This window comes from Varanus komodoensis, unplaced genomic scaffold (genome assembly GCF_004798865.1).
Source record: "Varanus komodoensis strain SLA01 unplaced genomic scaffold, ASM479886v1 scaffold2, whole genome shotgun sequence".
NCBI classification, from domain to species: Eukaryota; Metazoa; Chordata; class Lepidosauria; order Squamata; family Varanidae; genus Varanus; species Varanus komodoensis.
Genome location: NW_025335568.1, coordinates 12,002,870 through 12,021,017, shown reverse-complemented (window position 1 = coordinate 12,021,017; position 18,148 = coordinate 12,002,870). Strand labels below are relative to the sequence as shown.

The following is an 18,148-nucleotide window of genomic DNA, read 5'->3' as shown; positions in this document are numbered from 1 at the left end:
AAAGTGAAGAGCAATTGGCTGAATTATAGAGTTAGTTCCTTGGTTTCTTTCTTCTCTTTCATCTTAAATATTAAATTATTACAACAAAAAAACTTCACCTAAAGATCTTAAGATGGAATGTTCTCATTTTTAAATTTGGATAGCATTGCTCACTGCTGACCTGGTGGGAACTTCTGCAAATTTGATAGATCCATATCACCAGAAAGAATATTCTCCATCTCTTAACAGTGGTAAATAGATAGTGACACATATTGGCAAATTGTTGGTTAAGCAACTGTTTGCTAAAGCATGTTCCTGGTATGGAACATTTCTGCTTTGTATAATCAGCCTGCAGTCAGCCTGAATGAATGGCTTAACTTTGGGTTAAGCAGAAGCTAAGCTATGATTAGCTTTTATTGTAGGTTGTTTAACAAATTGATTAGCCCATAGTGTCTGGGTTCACATTTCACAAATGAATATTCAATTGAACTGATTGGCTCTTGATTATGCAGAATGGAAGCAGCATATTCCATGACAAATTTCTCATTAATTAACCAGTGATTTGCCACTGTTGTATGAGTAGGGCCTGAGGGAATGCTGTGGGTTTGCATTTTATTCCCATATGTCTTGCTGTGCTGTGTGTCAATTCTCCTACTGCCATTTGTACTTGGATGAGGTTAACCATAGTTAATGCTGATACAGGTTTAGTACTACACTATGGTTAAAATGAATATGGAAAATAGGTATAATTTACATAAGAGAGGAAGGAAGGAAGGTGGGCGTTTATGAATCCACAACCTTTTCGTGATCTAATTTTGATTGTAAGTCAGGAATGTCACATATGTAGTATGGTTATACAAGTGGGAGTAGGCTATAGGTGTCTTGCATGCTTGGCCCTTGGTTGGTATGTTTTCTCGATCCCTCCATCCCCTGTGCCAGATTTAACCAAGGCTCTCTGTTATACATCAGAGTGACAATTGTAGTTGGGATTGTGTTGACATCAACTACACATAAATTCAGAGACAAGGCGGGTGGGGAAATATTAAGTTTTAGTAATTAATACACACAACACTGAGTCTAATAAAAATTGTGAAAATATTTCCAATGTAGTAAGGTATTATTCAAAATCTGACTCTGTGAAGCCATATTGGCTGTGTTTGAAAATGAACTTTATAAAAAAAAAAGCCTCCTCCATTCAGATTCTTGTTATATTTACTAAGTCCAATAAAGTATTGATAATTTCTGCAAAACATGGTAATTCCAAACGATTCCCATTAGTATTTAATAGTTCAGTTGCAGAAGATGTAGAATTCCTATGAGAACTGAAGCAACAAAATCATCCTTAAACATTTTTATTTAAGAATTTCATAAACAGGTATAAAAGAATGGTTGAAGAAACCTTCAGGGGTTTAAAAAACCCTTCTTTCGATGCACAAAACTATAATCTATTAATGTTTATAGTACTAAAGTGTTTGGAAGCTTATTTAGTTGGACTGTCTTATGCCACAATAATGACTGAAATTGTTTTCCAGAGGAAAATACATTTTCTATATACCTTTTCTTTGAAGCTTCATAAGTCTTTCTTATCCTCAAATTTATTAAAAAGTGGTTTTATGGACTCTACGTTGTAGGTTTGAGAATGCAGTGGTAGACCCCGGATTAAAATGGGAAATTCACAAAGGAAAGAATATCAAGACTTAGAGTGAAATTTCTTCTATCTATGTGATATGCTTTTATTGCTAGAAATAAAATAAAATTCTCTTTTTTTAATTGGAGAAATTGTGACCCACAAAAAATAGAAACATATTTGGTATACTTGGGAGTGTATATTTGGGTTACTTAACCAAATTTTTCATTGGTTCTTATTCAATAGGAGAGTTTTCTTAGAATCAGTCCATTGTAAACTGTTCTGCTTTTAAACAGTCTGAGTACTGCATACTGATTTGTAATTTTGCCTAAGATTGATCATAGGTCAGCTACGTATTTGAGTGATGAAGAATGGGTGTGCTGATAGTACTGTAGTGAGAAGAGGTATATATGGGATAAGGGACATGTATATCCTAAATCTTCATAAAAGATGTAGGTTGCAGAATATATTGGTAACTTTTGGGGGAGAGACGCAGGACTATTCTGATGAGACACTATTATAGTGAGAATGGACCTAAGTAGTTCTGAAGAAAAGCACAAATCTCCATTATCCTGTGTGGGATCATAGTTTTAGTGGCTGAGGATATGCTTTGCATGCTGCAGGTCCCTAGTTCAGTCCCTGATATCTCCAGCGAGAAGAGCCAGGTAATTGTGCTGGGGAAAGTCCTCTTTGCCTGAGAGGTGCTTCCGGTCAGATTGGACCAGATGGACAAAGAGTTCGGTCCTAGGACAGTGTGGCTTATATTGTGTGCTGCTTCAAACTAATTTCCATATTGTGGTTTTAATTTGCCCAAAGGTTCTGGATTCCTGGAATCCTGCGCTAGATTCTCTTGCTCCCTTCTGGCCTGTGCCCTTTCAAGCAGAGCAAGATGAAAGGCTTCTAATTACACTTTGCTGGGGTAAATTGGACCAACCCAACCAGCCTGGTGATGCAGCACTAATATTGTAGAGGTTGTTAGCAAAAGACAGCCCGTCTAGTTAATGAGGGAAATAACGAGAGAGAGAAAATATTGCTTAAGTTAGGAAGTTGATTCCAAATTGAATCCCTCTGATCCCTTCCCAACCAGAGTACAGGAAGAGTCTCACTACTTGTGGGCCAGATGACAGGAAAGTCAGATATCTCTCAAATGACGAGCTCACTTGAGATAGCAGCAGAAGATCAGAACTTCTGGACCTGCCTGATCAACAGTGTCACCCCCTGAACCAAACGTGGGCTTATTCTCCCAAGCCAGTTGACTTATCTAGGGTTTTTCAACCGTGATATTTCCTCCAATGAGCTCCTCTTTTGCTTCTAGTTCAGTTTCAATGTCTGAGTAACCACTTTGGAATGCTTTGTTTTGGGATAACTGGGCCCAGTTCCCACAACTTGCCATAGCTGTTATAATGGGGATAATATTATTTCTGTGGTAGCATGAAGCTTAACTCTTTGGACAGATTCAGACTGTTAGCTGACACAAGTACATCCAAGTACAGAGGTGCAAGGTGTGAATGAAAGAAGATCCAAGGTCACTGCAAGGTTCAAAATCCTGCACTTGGATTTTTTTAAAGATTTAAGTTGGTGTGGGGGAAGGGGGTTTTCCAGACATTAGCTCGCTCTCCTCTTTTTTTTCTTCCTCTTTTTCTGGTGACATTTTATAACTGTGAGAAATGTAGATGCGCCTGAAGAATAATCTTGAGTGGTGCTAATTGCATGGGTATGAGAAGAGAAAACCTCCTATGCTCTTCTTAAACATTTTCTAGTGTTCTGACACAGTTAGAAATAGTTCTATTATACACAACACACAAAATGCAATGTGGAAATGGTATGTGAACTTTTCTTTCCTCCATAGCCATTTTAGTCTGTGCTTTCTGGTGTATTTCCTATTCTTGAATGCAAGACAAGACCTGTGTAACCACATGACTGAAGAGTTCAGCTGGGTTTACTAGTAGGCTTATTTCTGTAAGCATCCATGCCAGAGACTTTTTATTATTGTTTAATTTGTCTCCTGGGAAAAGCCAACATGTTGTATCCAGCATGACTGTGGTACAGCCTGTTTCTTGTTTGAAAAGGAGCTGTGATCAGGAGCATATATGATAGAAAATGAATGCTAAAAAGTCATGTACTTGTAGATGAAGAACACAAACATAAAGCCCGTGGCATACCTAATCTAAATGCTAATTGCAGAAAAAATATATGTGACTTTTAAGCTCTTATTATTCTTTCCACCATCAGGCATGCATATCATTCTGCTTCAACACCTCCAGTATTCCCTGCCAAAAACCCTGCTGATGTGAAGCTGCACAAAGGAACAGTGCCTCTGCAAAGCTTGGATGCAGTCATCATCCATCCTGGAGCTATGCTTTCCATGTTGGATCTCTTAGTCTCTGTTGGGTCAACTACACAGCCAGAAGTGAGAATGTTTTCAAGTAGATCACTTAAATTGTGGGATTTAATGCTGGAAGACTACTAATGGAGGGCTAAATGGGCTTTCAAAATCTGTTTAAATCTAACTGCCTTATCTTAAATTGTTTAAAGGTAATATGGAGTTACTAGGAGGTTTTGAATTTGTATCTTGGAGTATATAAACTTAGTGACTAGAATCTAAACAGTTTAGCTAGTGGCATGTGATAAAGATGGCTGTGCACTTTTGCACCAGTTTCTAGAACAGCCGTCTCCTGCACTGCATGACAAACCACTGCTGAAATGATTAAGAATTAAATGCATGAGGTTACAGCCCTTGTTGGTTTGTGCCCTTGTTGATTGGAAGCCTCCAGATGCAGAGGTTTCTGATTGTACAAAGCCTGGCTGGGCAGAAGGAGTCAGGGTAGTGATCTTTGCCTCTCCATACTCTGTGTTCAGTGTTTTGATTTTTGCAAGATCCGCTTGTGAGCCTGCCTCGGGAGACTAGGGAAACCTCAGGCTATCTCGTATCCAAGTTGCATTGGTTTCCATTCACCGAAATTCCCCTTTCCTAAGGTAGCTTTTTTGGGAAGCTGGTGTGGTTCTTTCCAGCCTTGGAAGGGGTATTCTGGGCAATCCTGTGGTCACTGGGACAACTTTCCAGGGACCTCTGGATTGTTGTCTAGCTGCAGTCAGTAATATGACATATGACATGCAGGACTTCTGGTCAAAGGAGAATGGGTGGTAATCCTTGCTAAAATAGCAGATTGGATTCAAGCCTCCCCATGCCAGATTTAGAATTTGAGTCTCTCTGGTTTTTGTAGGACTAGTGGTCATGATTTGATGTTCTTTGGTAGCTTACAGTGTCTAACATGTGATTATTAATGTTCATAAACATAGATTGTATAAGTGCAGCAAAATCTGTATGGTGTGAGGACTGTATTAGCTAGATGACAGTATGAGAACAAATGAATGTAACATTCTTTCCACTTAGCACACGCACATGTTTGGCTGAAAACTCACTGATAAGCAAGAAACCAAATAAAAGTGATCTGAATGTATTCTTAATTAACCAGAGATTGATTTTATCAAGGCTTTTTTCATAGATTTGTTTTATTTACTTGTGTGTTCCATTTCTAGCATGCTCTAGATCTTCAGCTTGCAGTGGCCAACATCTTGCAATCTCTAGTGCATACAGAAAGAAATCAGCAGGTCATGTGTGAAGCGGGACTCCATGCACGACTTCTGCAGAGATGCAGTGCTGCTCTTGCTGATGAGGACCACTCTTTGCATCCACCGCTCCAGAGGATGTTTGAAAGGCTGGCCTCTCAGGCACTGGAACCAATGGTGCTGAGGTAAGTGAAAAGGGTTAGTTTAAATTGGAGCCTCCTCACTCACATTGGATTGGAACTGTATTTTATTGTTATATGGAGGTTGAATATTAGGGTTCTAGAGAGAGAGAGAGAGAGAGAGAGAGAGAGAGAGAGAGAGAGAGAGAGAGCGCGCGCGCGCGATAAATTTGGTATTACAGTTATGGGCAAGAATAATTTTGTCTTCTCTCTGATTTATTTTAAGTTATTAATGTTCTCTATTCCTGTTTACATGGTACTAAAAGATTTACACAGCACAAAATGTCTTTAAATAAAGCAGCACTTCCAGTGTGCTTTACGCATGATATTTGCCCTTTTGTGGGGATAATCTCCATATTTAAAAATAAGTCTTGCATACTGTCAGTTTTGCAAGTGCGTGTTTTGCGTTAAGTACATAGATTGCAACACTGGTGATACGTGGGAAAAATGCATTTTGAAGCAGCTCTCAGTTTTCCCTGTTCATAATTTGGTGTGAGAGAGAAAGAAAAAGCAGCCTTCCTAGGTTTCTGGGAAAGTTGTACTACTATGAACTGAAAACTGTTTCAGTGGTATAAATGTGACTCTGTGAAATGCTGATTGCTGCTAGTGTCAAAGTATTGTTCTACGTATTTCCAGCTGTATACATATGCAAGTGGGAGCACTTAAGCTGATCTCATGAAAGGGAGATGTCTTGAAATCTCTCTCATTCTTTATCCCGTCTATGTCTATTTCTCACTAGGGAATTTTTACGTTTGGGAAATCCCCTGAATTGTGGAGCCTGGGACAAAAAACTATTGAAACAATATCGTGTACATAAACCAAGTTCACTCAGTTATGAGCCGGAAATGAGAAGTAAGTATTCAGATGTTTGATTTGTCAGCAACTGTCGGTTATATCTGATCATGCTTCAGTAAAGCTTCTGAGAGACCACACATGACATTTCATTATTTTGTAGTGTTTTTTTAAATTTCCAGCTGGAACCCTAGATAGTGTTATTCTTGATTGTTGTGTTGTGCTGATGTGTCCCATTGTTGTAGTTAATAGTAGGGGCGAATCATGCTGAACTGAAAAAGGAGTTGGACTATAATCCGTCCAACCACACTTCTGTCCTGTTCTCTTACCCATGGTTAAATGATAGGGACTATTACATTTGCATTAGACCGCTATTTTGAACTGCTAAGGTATCGTTAACTATAATGAATACAAAAGGCGTTATAATGTCTTCCAATTTAATGCCAGGTAGACAATTTTTGACACTTCTTGGCAGGCAGGGAAAGAACAAAAAGTAATTATTTTCTACTGGTAAATGCTGCCCTTAAATGGAGATATGAAGTAGTTTGAAAGCCTGTCAGAACCCAAATGTATTTTCATTTTGTTTTAATGATTTAATCATTAAGATCCCCCATCTTTAATTAGAAGGGAAAAAGAGAAAGACAATTTTCCTCTTCAGTATAGTAGAATTTGAGTATGTTTTATTCTGTTGACTTCATCTGGACTTGGTTGATTTAATTTTCAATACTTCCATTTGTGCAGATGGTACCAAGGTTCCTCAGTCTATGTTTATAACCTTGCATTTGTGTAAATGAAACTTCCATTAATGTTCTGAGGACTGATTTAACAAGCAATTATTTTTAATGTGAGTTCTGCCTTTTGTGCATCCAGCCAGAGTCCATCGCTTATGGCTTCCCCATATAAAATTTTGTATGACTCATTGAGCTGACTGCTAAAAATCTAAAATATATTATATTTTAAAAATATAGTGTATAAAATATGTTGACTGGATTCAGATGATAAGGCATGGCTCATCAAGAGTCATGTTACCCATGATGTGTTGCAATATCCATGGATGCCAAGTTGCATATACAACATCTGCATGGTTAGTGTCAGAGAATCATAGAAGAGTAGAGTTGGGAGGGGCCATGAAGGCCATCAGGTCCAACTGGTGCTGCAGGACACCAGTTTACACCATAATACTCAGATGGCTGTCCTGTTTCTTTTCAAATGCTTCTAGTGTGGATGAGCTCACAACCTCTCTCTTGTTTGACATGACCACTTCCAGTTAGGGTTTCGTATTCAAAATTTTGTCCATATGCACTGAACCTTCACTGTTGTCGGGACAGCCCCATTTGGACTTTGTACAAAGATACAAAGCACCTTTGTCCTATTTTCACTCAGTACCAGTACCACTACTACCAAGAATAATCAAATTGAGATCTCCTCTTTTTAAATCATGTTTTGTTTCTTAACTCCTACATGGTTGGCATGTCATGAGTGGAACTGGCTGGAGCTGGGGGTCAGACTAGATGGCCCAGGAGGTCCCTTCTGACTCACTCTGTCTCTGTGTTTCTATAGATAGCATGATTACATCAATGGAAGGTGTAGGCAGTGACTGTGTGTTCAGCTTACATGAAGATAATCACTACAGGATAAGTAAAAGCCTTTTAAAACCAGCAGAAGGAAGCACAGTGCCTCTGACAAGGGTGAAATGTTTGGTTTCCATGACAACCCCACATGATATTAGACTTCATGGCTCATCAGTTACTCCTGCATTTATTGAATTTGACACGTCTCTTGAAGGATTTGGGTAAGGTCTTGCAAAGGCTTGTAACTTACTATTTTCTTGTTTCAAAGGGCATGTTGTAATTCCAAATGAACTTCTATGATTTTAAAACTATGAGCTGTACCACAGAAATTTGCCTCAGTAATAATGCATCTACTTTAGCTAATGAATTCTGCCTATAGGTGATCCTATGAAGACTAGTATGGGTTCTTTGGTGTATGTTTTTGTGTATGCGTTCGGGGCATGATATAATGTGGCTGCCTGTATCCTCTGAATCCATAGGGTTATGAGCATCCAGATAAACAAGAGCGGGGTGCAGAGACCAGGATCATTGCCTGCGCTCTGTGTGTGCTCTACCACTTGTCTATGTCTTTTGCCCCTGCTTGTGGGGCAGAGGGGCTGAGGCACCAATTCATAACCTCAGATGCATTACTAAAGTTGTCTAGATGTTTTTTTAAGTGTTCTGATCTGTAAAAGGTTTAATTTGCAAAGGTTAATAGCATAAAGCAACTTTACTGTGTTCAGTAAGTACTAGTTCACTTACTGAAATACGTTTTCAAGAGATAATTTCCCTTAAACAAATTCTTAAGAAAAGGAGCCATGCTTCTATGTCATAATGTAATGTTTTCTTTCACCCATGAATTTCCTTCCCCATCCCTTGTACCATGGATACAGTGCTACCATCTGATGAACATTAACCATGGTTAATGCAACCAATAAAAAATTCTTGAACCCTAGAAGCAGGGTAGAATGCCAGTCAACTTTTAAAACAAATGAAAACATGTCATAAAGAAAGAATTAATATGAGTATTTTATAGACAAAAATAAATGCAAAAAAGTTGACATACAGAAGTAAAATGTGGAACATGAGCAAAATAAAATGTGACACATTACAAAGAAAATATCCATGAATCACAAAGTCATGTAACTGTTACATGCCAAGTTTTTACCATTCAAAGTAATCCACCGTTTAACTTTTTTCTGGAGCTTACTCAAAAATTGTATTAGGAAAACCATTAGAGCATCTGATGGAATGGCTATGACATACCCAAGGTATAGTATGGCCAACTAGCAGTATTTTGAATTGTTATTTGGCTCCACTTAAACTTCCACCAGTGCAAACTAGTAAAATGCCTCCAGATATTTCACAGTGTAGTCTAAACCTTTCACTACCTATCCTAAGCAGAGATCTGAGGAACAGGCTTTTGTAGACCAAAATGAAGATTGGAGGAGACTTTTCCCAGATTCCAGAGTGTGAAACACAGCAAAGTACAGATGGGAAAATTAGTCCATGTGGGAAGTGAAGAAAATGTTTTGAAATGGAAAAGGGTTGTGATGTCTAAGCCTCACCACAGAATAAAGTGGTGAAGGAAATTTGAATCTCTCCAAGTTATTCAGGAGCCAAAATTCCAGTTGACATTGTTTGTTAATTCACAAACAAGGGACAGCTGCAGTCTTAAAACTGAAGAAAGGTCATGGTTACAGTAAGAAATTCTCTGCACTTTCAAAAAGAAGGCGAACATGTAGACTATTTAAATCAAATTGAGACTAGCCAAGAGATTCAAAGAAGACTTGAGTGGAAAACAGCAATGAAGGAACTAGAAAAACGTATTAAGTATAAAGATGTTTCACTGGAGATCTGGGCCAAGATATCCACATTATACTATTCCCTGTCACTATATATCTGTGAGAAAGCTGGGCAATGAAGAAAGGAAGGAAATTGACACTGACAGGAAGGCAACTGACACATTTGAAACATGGTGCTGTAGAGGGTTTTGAGAATACCCTGGTCTCTGAATACCCTGAAAAATAAAAAGTGTATCATAGATCATATCAAGCCAGAACTTTTCCTAGAAGTAAAATAATCTAAAACTCGGGTTGTGCTATTTCGGGCACACCATGAGAAGGCAAAACCCCCTGGAGAAGACCATCATGGTAGGGAAAGTAAAAAGCAGCAGAAAAAGCAGCAGAAGAAAAGACCAAATGCGAGATAGATTGACTCCATAAAAAAAAGCCGCAGCCTTTAATTCAGAAGAGCTGGGCAGAGCTCTGTGTCATTGACAGGACATTTTGCAGGGCTTTCACTCATAGGGCCACCATAAGTCAGTGACAGCAGGATGGCACACAGCAGCATGTAGAATATTGCCTTTAAAGACCCCAAAACAAAAGAAAAAAATGTTTTACAAAAGGGATTTTAAAGTTTTTATTTATTTAATTTTTATACCTCCCAATAGCTGATGCTTTCTGGATGGTTTACAAAAGTTAAAATTAAACATTTAAAACACACACACACACACACACTTGATTCAGAGTGCAATCCCGAAATGAAAAGTAAACAAAGCCTTTCTAGCCTTTTAATCTGTTGATTCTTTTAAATACTCCTGCCTTTGTATTGATTTCCTTCTTCTTTCCAGTTGTCTATGGAAAACAGTCTTTTTCCATAGTTTCAGACAGTTGCTGCCTACTGGCCAAAGCCTTATCAGGGTTCATAGTAACACTCTAAATTTATGGAGCTGCTAACTTCAGGGAGTAACAAACTTGTTACTTATCTGCATACTAGGCTGTTGTTCCACAACTTGACCACAGAATAGAGTATCTCTGACTCCATTCTGCAAAATGTTTCTCCTCTCCAGGAAGGACAGGCTTGCTTTTGAACTACAGTTTTATTTCCACTCCATTCCACAGATTCCTTATATGCGTTTTGTTCCCAGCACTCAGAATTCAAAAGTGATCCATGTAACATACCTTTTGGAAGCTTTTGACTTGTTGCAGTCTGACTTTTATGGGTGCATGTGCACTGTACTGATACCTCCTGTTTGGAGTTGAAAATCCATATGCAACTTCTCTCTTGTTCCCCAACCATCTTGGAACACGGACATGTCTCTGTATGACAACCAAAAGCCAAGGTGACACAGAACTTGTTGTGAAACATGAAAATTCTTATGACTTATTTTGCTATAATAAATTCCATGCCCTGCTAAAAAGTAACTACACAAAGCATAGCAGTCTTGGGATTGTTTCCCTTGGTTTTGATGATTTCCTTTTCTGGTCCAGATTTTGTGATCCCCTGAAACTGGAAATGTTATTTGTAATTCACTGCTCTCTATTTAACAGCTGTCTGTTCTTGCCAAGTTTGGCACCTCACAATGCACCTACCAACAATGTAGTTACAACAGGACTTACTGATGGCACAGTAGTCAGCGGAATTGGAACTGGTAAGTCCTTGACTGTAGCCATATCAAATGGATTTTCCCATCATTTGAAAGCAAGAGGCTTTACTTTTAACATGTGTGAATAAACCAAATCCTTTTGCATGTACTAGGAATGCAGACTGTTGCATCAAGGAAAAAAAACCTGCTTTTATGCTGACAGAAATCCACTAGGCTACTGTTGGTTGGCAAACATTTTAAAGAAGCGAGAATACCTCAGTATGCTAGTGTTTCATGATGTGATGCAAGACAGTGGTTAATATAGGCACAGAAAGTTATGACATGCCAGAAGAGCTAGGATTTTGTGTGTGTTGTTTAGACTGATCTTGGCTAATCAAGAATGATTTTTATTATGTTTAAATATACAAAGCAATATTATTTTTACCACCTAAACAAGTCATTGTACAGTTTTGTCTGAACAGCTGTGAGTTTAGAATAGCTAAGTTAAAAGCTGTAAAGGAACCATAGGTTTATTTCATGTTGCATTTCTTCAGATGTAGCTAATGTATGTCCTTTTCTTTTAGGAGAGAGGCTTTTTCCTCCACCATCTGGTTTAAGTTATTCAAGTTGGTTTTGTGTGGAACATTTTAGTACGGCTCCAAATCATCATCCAGTTAGGCTACTTACTGTTGTGAGAAGAGCAAACAGCTCTGAGCAGCATTATATATGCCTTGCTATTGTACTCTCTGTAAAAGACCGGTTACTGATAGTTTCAACTAAAGAAGAACTTCTTCAGAACTACGGTAAGATACACAACATACTGTATATATCTCCCCCACTTTGTAGTGGATATTCCTCACTATTTGATGGTTGGGCTAAGTTCAGATTAAACATCCCTTGCTCTAACAAGCTATGGTTTGGTGCAGTGGAAAGGTGTATTGAGTGTAATCAACTGTGATTGAAGGTCTCTCTACAGAATGGGATTGCAAATTTGCAGGCCAATTAATAATAGAATCCTGAAATTACAGATTTCCAGTTTGGGCACATTGAGAAAGTGTAATTGAGCAAATCAGAAAGTCCTTGTTGAAGTTAGGTGCACAAGGGGAATGGGAAGGAAATGCTTGAATTTGTTGCTTCTTTCCACTGCATGGGAACGAAACCTAACTCTTGAAATTTGTCTAGACCTATTATAGAGCACATGTACCTGCTTTGTTTCTGATTCCAAATTACTTGCATGCTAAATAAAAACTGATTATGTTCTTTAATTTTAGAAGTGAATTGCTAGTCTAAATGTACACTATTAAGCCTCAACTTTAAAGTTGGCATTTATTAATGAATCAATCTAATGCTTTAGTGTGGTATTTTACATACTTCTATTGTGATACTTTTTAAAAACTCTCTTGGTTTCTTGATAACCTCAAGGGCAGACTGTGTTGTTTGTATATCTTGCTATTCTTCATGGAAACAGCATATGATAGACATAGCCTGCTCTTCTTCTTGGATCACAATGTATTTGGCAGCAGAAGCTCTTTAAATGTTGTTTTATCTTCAGTTGATGACTTCAGTGAAGAATCCTCCTGCTATGAGATTCTGCCCTGTTGTGCTCGCTTTCGTTGTGGAGACCACATAGTGGAAGGCCAGTGGCATCATATGGTCCTGGTGATGAGCAAAGGCATGCTAAAAAACAGCACTGCTGCACTCTACATCGATGGGCAACTGATTAATACTGTAAAGGTAAGTTGAATTCCATGGCATTTTACTGAGATTACAGATACGAAGTTCCAAGAGCATTCTGAAGTGCTGCTGCCTTTGCAGCATGATGTGGCCATATGCCAACTTACACTGCTCTGTATTTTATGTTGAGAGAGCAGTTCATGGTAGGTGGCAGCTGCCTTAAATTGATTCCCATGGTGGCTTCAAGGTTATAGGTTGTTCATGTGAAGTGTGTGTGTGTTTTGGTTGCGGGGGTGGTTCTCTCATGTGTAAGGGTTGACCTCATCTAAAATAATTGCTGCTCTCTCTGTAGCTTCTTGTCTCAGGCTCCTTGAAAAAGAATCTTGTTCCTCAGATCTGCATCATGATATGATATGATATGATATTGTATGAGGAACATCATTATATGTCCCTCAGATCATATAAAAATCAGATAGTGTTTATTTGAAGGCATGTACCAAATAACATTCACAAGTGTTTTAGATACCATCAGAACACATAGCTGGAAGAATATTGTTCCAGGCCTGACAAGTTATAGTGCAACAATGAACTTACACATAGGCCAGAGAAGCGAAGATATGGATGGCTGGAACTTAGAATGCCTGCATAGTTGATAATATCTATAAACTACTTAGAATATACAGAACCAAATAAAGGCCAGCTTATGGAGGTCAAACCCAGGTTATCACTGAAACAGCCCAAACCAGGTTATTGCTGATGGTTGTAGGGAACTTTCTGTCCCTATGCTCTGAAAATACTAGAGTTCATGGCAGTGGTTCTGTCTGTTTTTAAAAGCCTACGGATATCTTGTTTTCCTCAGGGGATTTCTTCCAGTTGGCTAGCCAGGTGTAGCATCCAGAGTAACTGGTTAGCAGAGACAGTAGGCTGCCTCTCAGAATCACAAAGGCAGTGAACCATTCAGAACTGCAAACCCAATTCTGTATGTTAGACATTGAAGATACAAAGAGAATAGCACATAACAAACGTTTGGGAAATTAAACCTTTATCCAGTAATACATTGGCTTTCTACATTATTTAAAACTTTAACTTTATGTTAAAGTTTAGGTTTGGTGTATGACATGACTTCTCTCATCTCTTTAAGTGCTGACCTGGTTTACATATCGGGGTAAGCCAGGGTTCATTACTAAATCATGTAACATTCATTTCACTAAGTAAGTCTCGATCCAACCTATTTTTTCTTTTCTAGGAATATAACATATAGTTTTCTCCTGTGAACTTTATTATATATATGAAAATTTAATCAGGTTAAAAATTGATGATTAATTGATTCACATTCCTTTCAGCTGGCCTATATCCTTAATCAAAATCCATAATAAGTCTCATTTTTAGTGAGTAGGAATATCATGTTAAGCTATATATTCTGTCTGTTTTGTTCTTCATACACTGTAAGATTGAGTCATGCTTTGGAAGGAACGCTCATATACCTTTCCATCAGATTAGATGCACTTTGATCTCAAACAGTTATGTAATTTCTTGTTTTTTAACATGTCATGCATTAATGTTGGGATAAAATCCAGGTACTAAAATGTGGATCTTTTAAATAAATGTTGTTATGTATTTTTACAGCTGCACTATATTCACAGTAGCCCTGGTGGCTCAAGTTGTGCTAATCCACCTGTAGTTAGCACAGTTTATGCCTATATAGGCACACCGCCTGCCCAGCGCCAGCTGTCCTCACTTGTTTGGCGTTTGGGACCAACTCATTTCTTAGAAGAAGTCTTGCCTCCATCAAGTGTTAGCATGATTTATGAACTGGGACCAAATTATGTTGGAAGCTTTCAGGCAGTATATATGCCATGTAAGTAAAACTTATCCTGTTGTAAATATGTATATATTAGTTTCAGGTTGTGAGATATTCTCTTTTAAAATATAAACCCACCTCAATATTCGTATAAACTTTTAAATAATATTTTGAAAAGGAAGGTTGTATAAAGGTATACTTTGATGACTGCATCAAGAAATCCTTGCTCAAAATTGTTGTAACTGTGTATGAATGAAAGAGGAGAGAATGTCAAAGATACACAGAATAACACTTCCTGTTGTTTGCACTTTCCTGGGAGTAATCCCCAGTGAATACAGGGACTTGAGTAGAAAGCTATAGGATTGTGGTGTTATTTTGAGGTGGTGTCCCAGATGAGACTTTATTTTGTTTCTTTTTGTAACAGTAAAATTGGAGATATGCCCTGAGGAAGAGTTTTAACTCAATGTGTTGGACAGTAAATGGTCTTCTCTGAATTTTTTAGGCTTCTCCCTTTCCTGAATTTGGTGCTTTCCTTATTTTTCCTAACCTGAGACTCTGAAAGCTTTCTTGATGTTGGCATCAGGATCATTTTTACATTCCCATATATTCTGTTTGATTCAGAAGTGAAGTGTAAGAACTGACCATATTGACTGGTTAGTGGATTGGCCATATGTATCTGAGCTACCTGTAATCTACTGCAGTAGCCTGTACATCAGTTGTACAATTTTAAAATGAACCATGTTAATGCTTTAAACTGGGAGCTTTCAAGTTCGGTTCATGATGGTAAAAATATGAGCATTAAATGAATAAAAATGATCCTTGGGAGTTATTATGCTACAGTGTTTATTATTCAGAGTGTTTATGGAAATTGGCACTATAGATGTTTACAATATTTTGCATATAGTCCTTACTGAGATGGCTTTAAAAGTGGATTGGACAAATTAATGGAGGATAAATTTATCAAGTCCAGGCTTAGAGGCAATGGGTTGGATTCAGGATCTGCTTTCTGCAAGAGAAATTGGACCACTCACAGAATGTCTCTTTACCCAGTCTTTGGCCATCCCCATACCACAGTTCACCCCATTGAGGAGGATCTTCTGACTCTTTATGTTGCCTTTTCGGGGAGGTGAAGGGGGAAGCAAGTCCTGGTTTAGAGGCATTGGGTTGGGTTCAGGATCTGCCTTCTGCAAGGGGAAGAGGACCACTCACAGAAAGTCATTTTGCCTAGTCTTTGGCCATCCCTCACACCACAGTTCTCCCTATTTAGGAAGGTTTTCTTACTCTTTGTGTAGCGTATTTAAGAAGTTGGAGGCAGAAAGAAGGAGTGGCAAAGTCTGCTTCTGTGAACACGGTTGATCCAGCTGAGGTCTGGATTCAAATCTGTGTATCCACAATATCACAGGATGCCAATTGCTGGGAATCACCAGGAGAAGGCAAAGGCTATCGTGCCTTGTTTGTATTGTGTCACAGTCCTGTAAAAGTAGGGCATTGATTACTCCACAATTGCAAGGGGAAGACTAATACTGGATGATAGGCACATGCCTGAACCCATCTAGTGAGTTAACAGCTGAGATGAGATTTGACCCAAAGACTGCACAGATCACATCTGCTCTCATCCACTACAGTATGTCTGCTTACAATGAAATATGCCATTCTCTCTTATGTCTTGCCTTTTATTCTGAAGGTAAGGATTCAAAACCAGAAGGGATCACTCCATCTCCAGTATCATTGGTACCAGAAGAGAAAGTTTCTTTTGGCCTCTATGCACTCTCTGTTTCTTCACTGACAGTTGCAAAAATTAGAAAAGCATATAACAAACTGGACAGTAAGGCCATAGCCAAACAGGTAAGTTTGAATTCTTGTGATGTGAAAGACTTTAGAACTGGGATAGTTTTATGATGTTAACTCAAAAGATACCATAATACGTAGTTATGGGTGTCACAGAGGCCAGGACTGCCAGCTTGTGGCTAAAGAGTTAATGTCCTAACTCTTTAATAACTTGAAGGTAAATAAAGTACTGATTATTTATTACAGTCTAAGGTGGGGCGGTATCATGACCACATTTAGATTGCAGAATGATGATGATAACCTTAGTAGAGTGTATGGTTTGTTCCAACACCAATATCCTTGCCTCTGTTGAGTCCAGTAAAACAAGAACTCTGCAGTTCTATTTGATATAAATACTCCTAGTTTTAAGTACAAAGTGCGAACTAACTGTTGAATAGTAGTGTTGTACTGGAAACCACTTGAATCAGATCTGAGAGAGCTAAGATGTTACTGTGTATACTTGGTAGCTCTGCACTATGAGAAAGAGCCTGGGGTTCATGTGCTTTTTCATGTAGTGGTATCACATACCCTCCTTGCACATGTTCTTCATTACTGTATTATTTTCCAAGCTGCTGTAGACTCTTTTAATATATTCCCTTTCTTGTGCTTTTTGTCTCAGTTTCCTTAACTTTAGATCTGATGAGGATGAAGGCTGTAGACTTGCAGCTGAATTGTCAGTTTTTACTTCTAAATTTAGAATTACTTGGACAAAACTGGAGAGTATCATGTTTAAGGGAAGTCACAAGCGACTATAGAATTGGCTTAGTTCTTGCTTCTGTAAATGTAGCTTCCTTTTAAAGGCACCTTTAATTGTATGTTAGGCTAGGCTTGCATTAAAGAGCCAGAAAGTTTCCAGTAAGAGTTAGCTCAACTTCATAAACAGTGTAGAACCTGTTCTTTAAAAATTCAGATACTGTTCTACTAGTCTACGGCTGCTCCTGCAGTAATCTTTGAATATTTCAGGTGTTCAAAATTTGCCCCAGTCTCCCCTCTGTTAAGGTTTGCCACTTTGTTAAAACACATTCTTTCTGACGAAACTCTCAAAGTGATCGATTTTCCTTGTGTTAATTAGCTGGCTGTTTCATCTCATGAGAATGCCACTCCAGTGAAACTGCTCCACAATTCAGGAGGACATCTGAATGGACCTGCACGTACCATTGGTGCAGCTCTCATAGGATATTTGGGTGAGATGACATTGTGCTCTTCCACATGCTCAGTTTCAATGCGTACTTTGGTAATGTACAATTTTAGTTGCTGGAATGATGCAGAGACTCAGAAGGAAGTCTGGAGTTTTCTAAATGCAAGTGCTTCTCTTCTCCTGGGTACAGGAATGCCTAGCACATTTTGTTGGGTAATTACTATGTTGCCCCGTTATCGTAAACTTTCTACACTTTGAAGCTTACCCTGAGACACTGGCAACCTGTCCACAATAAAAGATACAACAACGCAGGGTTGGCCAGCATTCTACTGTCCTTTAACAAATGTTCTTGTAATTTTTGCCATGCTTGCTTCTGTTTTTTTTTTTTTAGCAAGGAGCCTGGTGTTAGAAGATATCTCATAGACTTAGAAACTTTCATGTTCTCTAGGCAATTAGTTTTGTTATCCTTCCTGAAACTAGTATATGGTGATACGTCTTTTTTATGCCCATGAAATGTGTTTTGGGGCATGCATGTAATATTCAAAGATTATGCTTTTAGCTCTAGTGCAGCTATGCTGAAGCATATGGGTATTGCTGTCTCCTGCAGAGTGAGAACATAAGGGCTGGTCATTACTAGTGCCTAG

At 38.4% G+C, this 18,148-nt stretch overlaps 1 protein-coding gene across 5 annotated transcripts in view; it reads left to right on the top strand.

The window, feature by feature from the left end:
* The window catches only part of WDFY3 (WD repeat and FYVE domain containing 3), a 152,765-nt gene that overhangs the window by 66,997 nt on the left and 67,620 nt on the right, over nucleotides 1–18,148 (top strand). For all 5 annotated transcript variants that reach the window (XM_044428214.1, XM_044428213.1, XM_044428210.1 and 2 more), the window contains 10 exons: nucleotides 3,839–4,016; nucleotides 5,147–5,361; nucleotides 6,095–6,207; nucleotides 7,708–7,939; nucleotides 11,030–11,130; nucleotides 11,649–11,867; nucleotides 12,617–12,798; nucleotides 14,365–14,596; nucleotides 16,224–16,384; nucleotides 17,439–17,550. In XM_044428214.1, coding sequence (XP_044284149.1) covers nucleotides 3,839–4,016; nucleotides 5,147–5,361; nucleotides 6,095–6,207; nucleotides 7,708–7,939; nucleotides 11,030–11,130; nucleotides 11,649–11,867; nucleotides 12,617–12,798; nucleotides 14,365–14,596; nucleotides 16,224–16,384; nucleotides 17,439–17,550 — 1,745 coding nt within the window. The remainder of the gene's footprint in view (nucleotides 1–3,838; nucleotides 4,017–5,146; nucleotides 5,362–6,094; nucleotides 6,208–7,707; nucleotides 7,940–11,029; nucleotides 11,131–11,648; nucleotides 11,868–12,616; nucleotides 12,799–14,364; nucleotides 14,597–16,223; nucleotides 16,385–17,438; nucleotides 17,551–18,148) is intronic.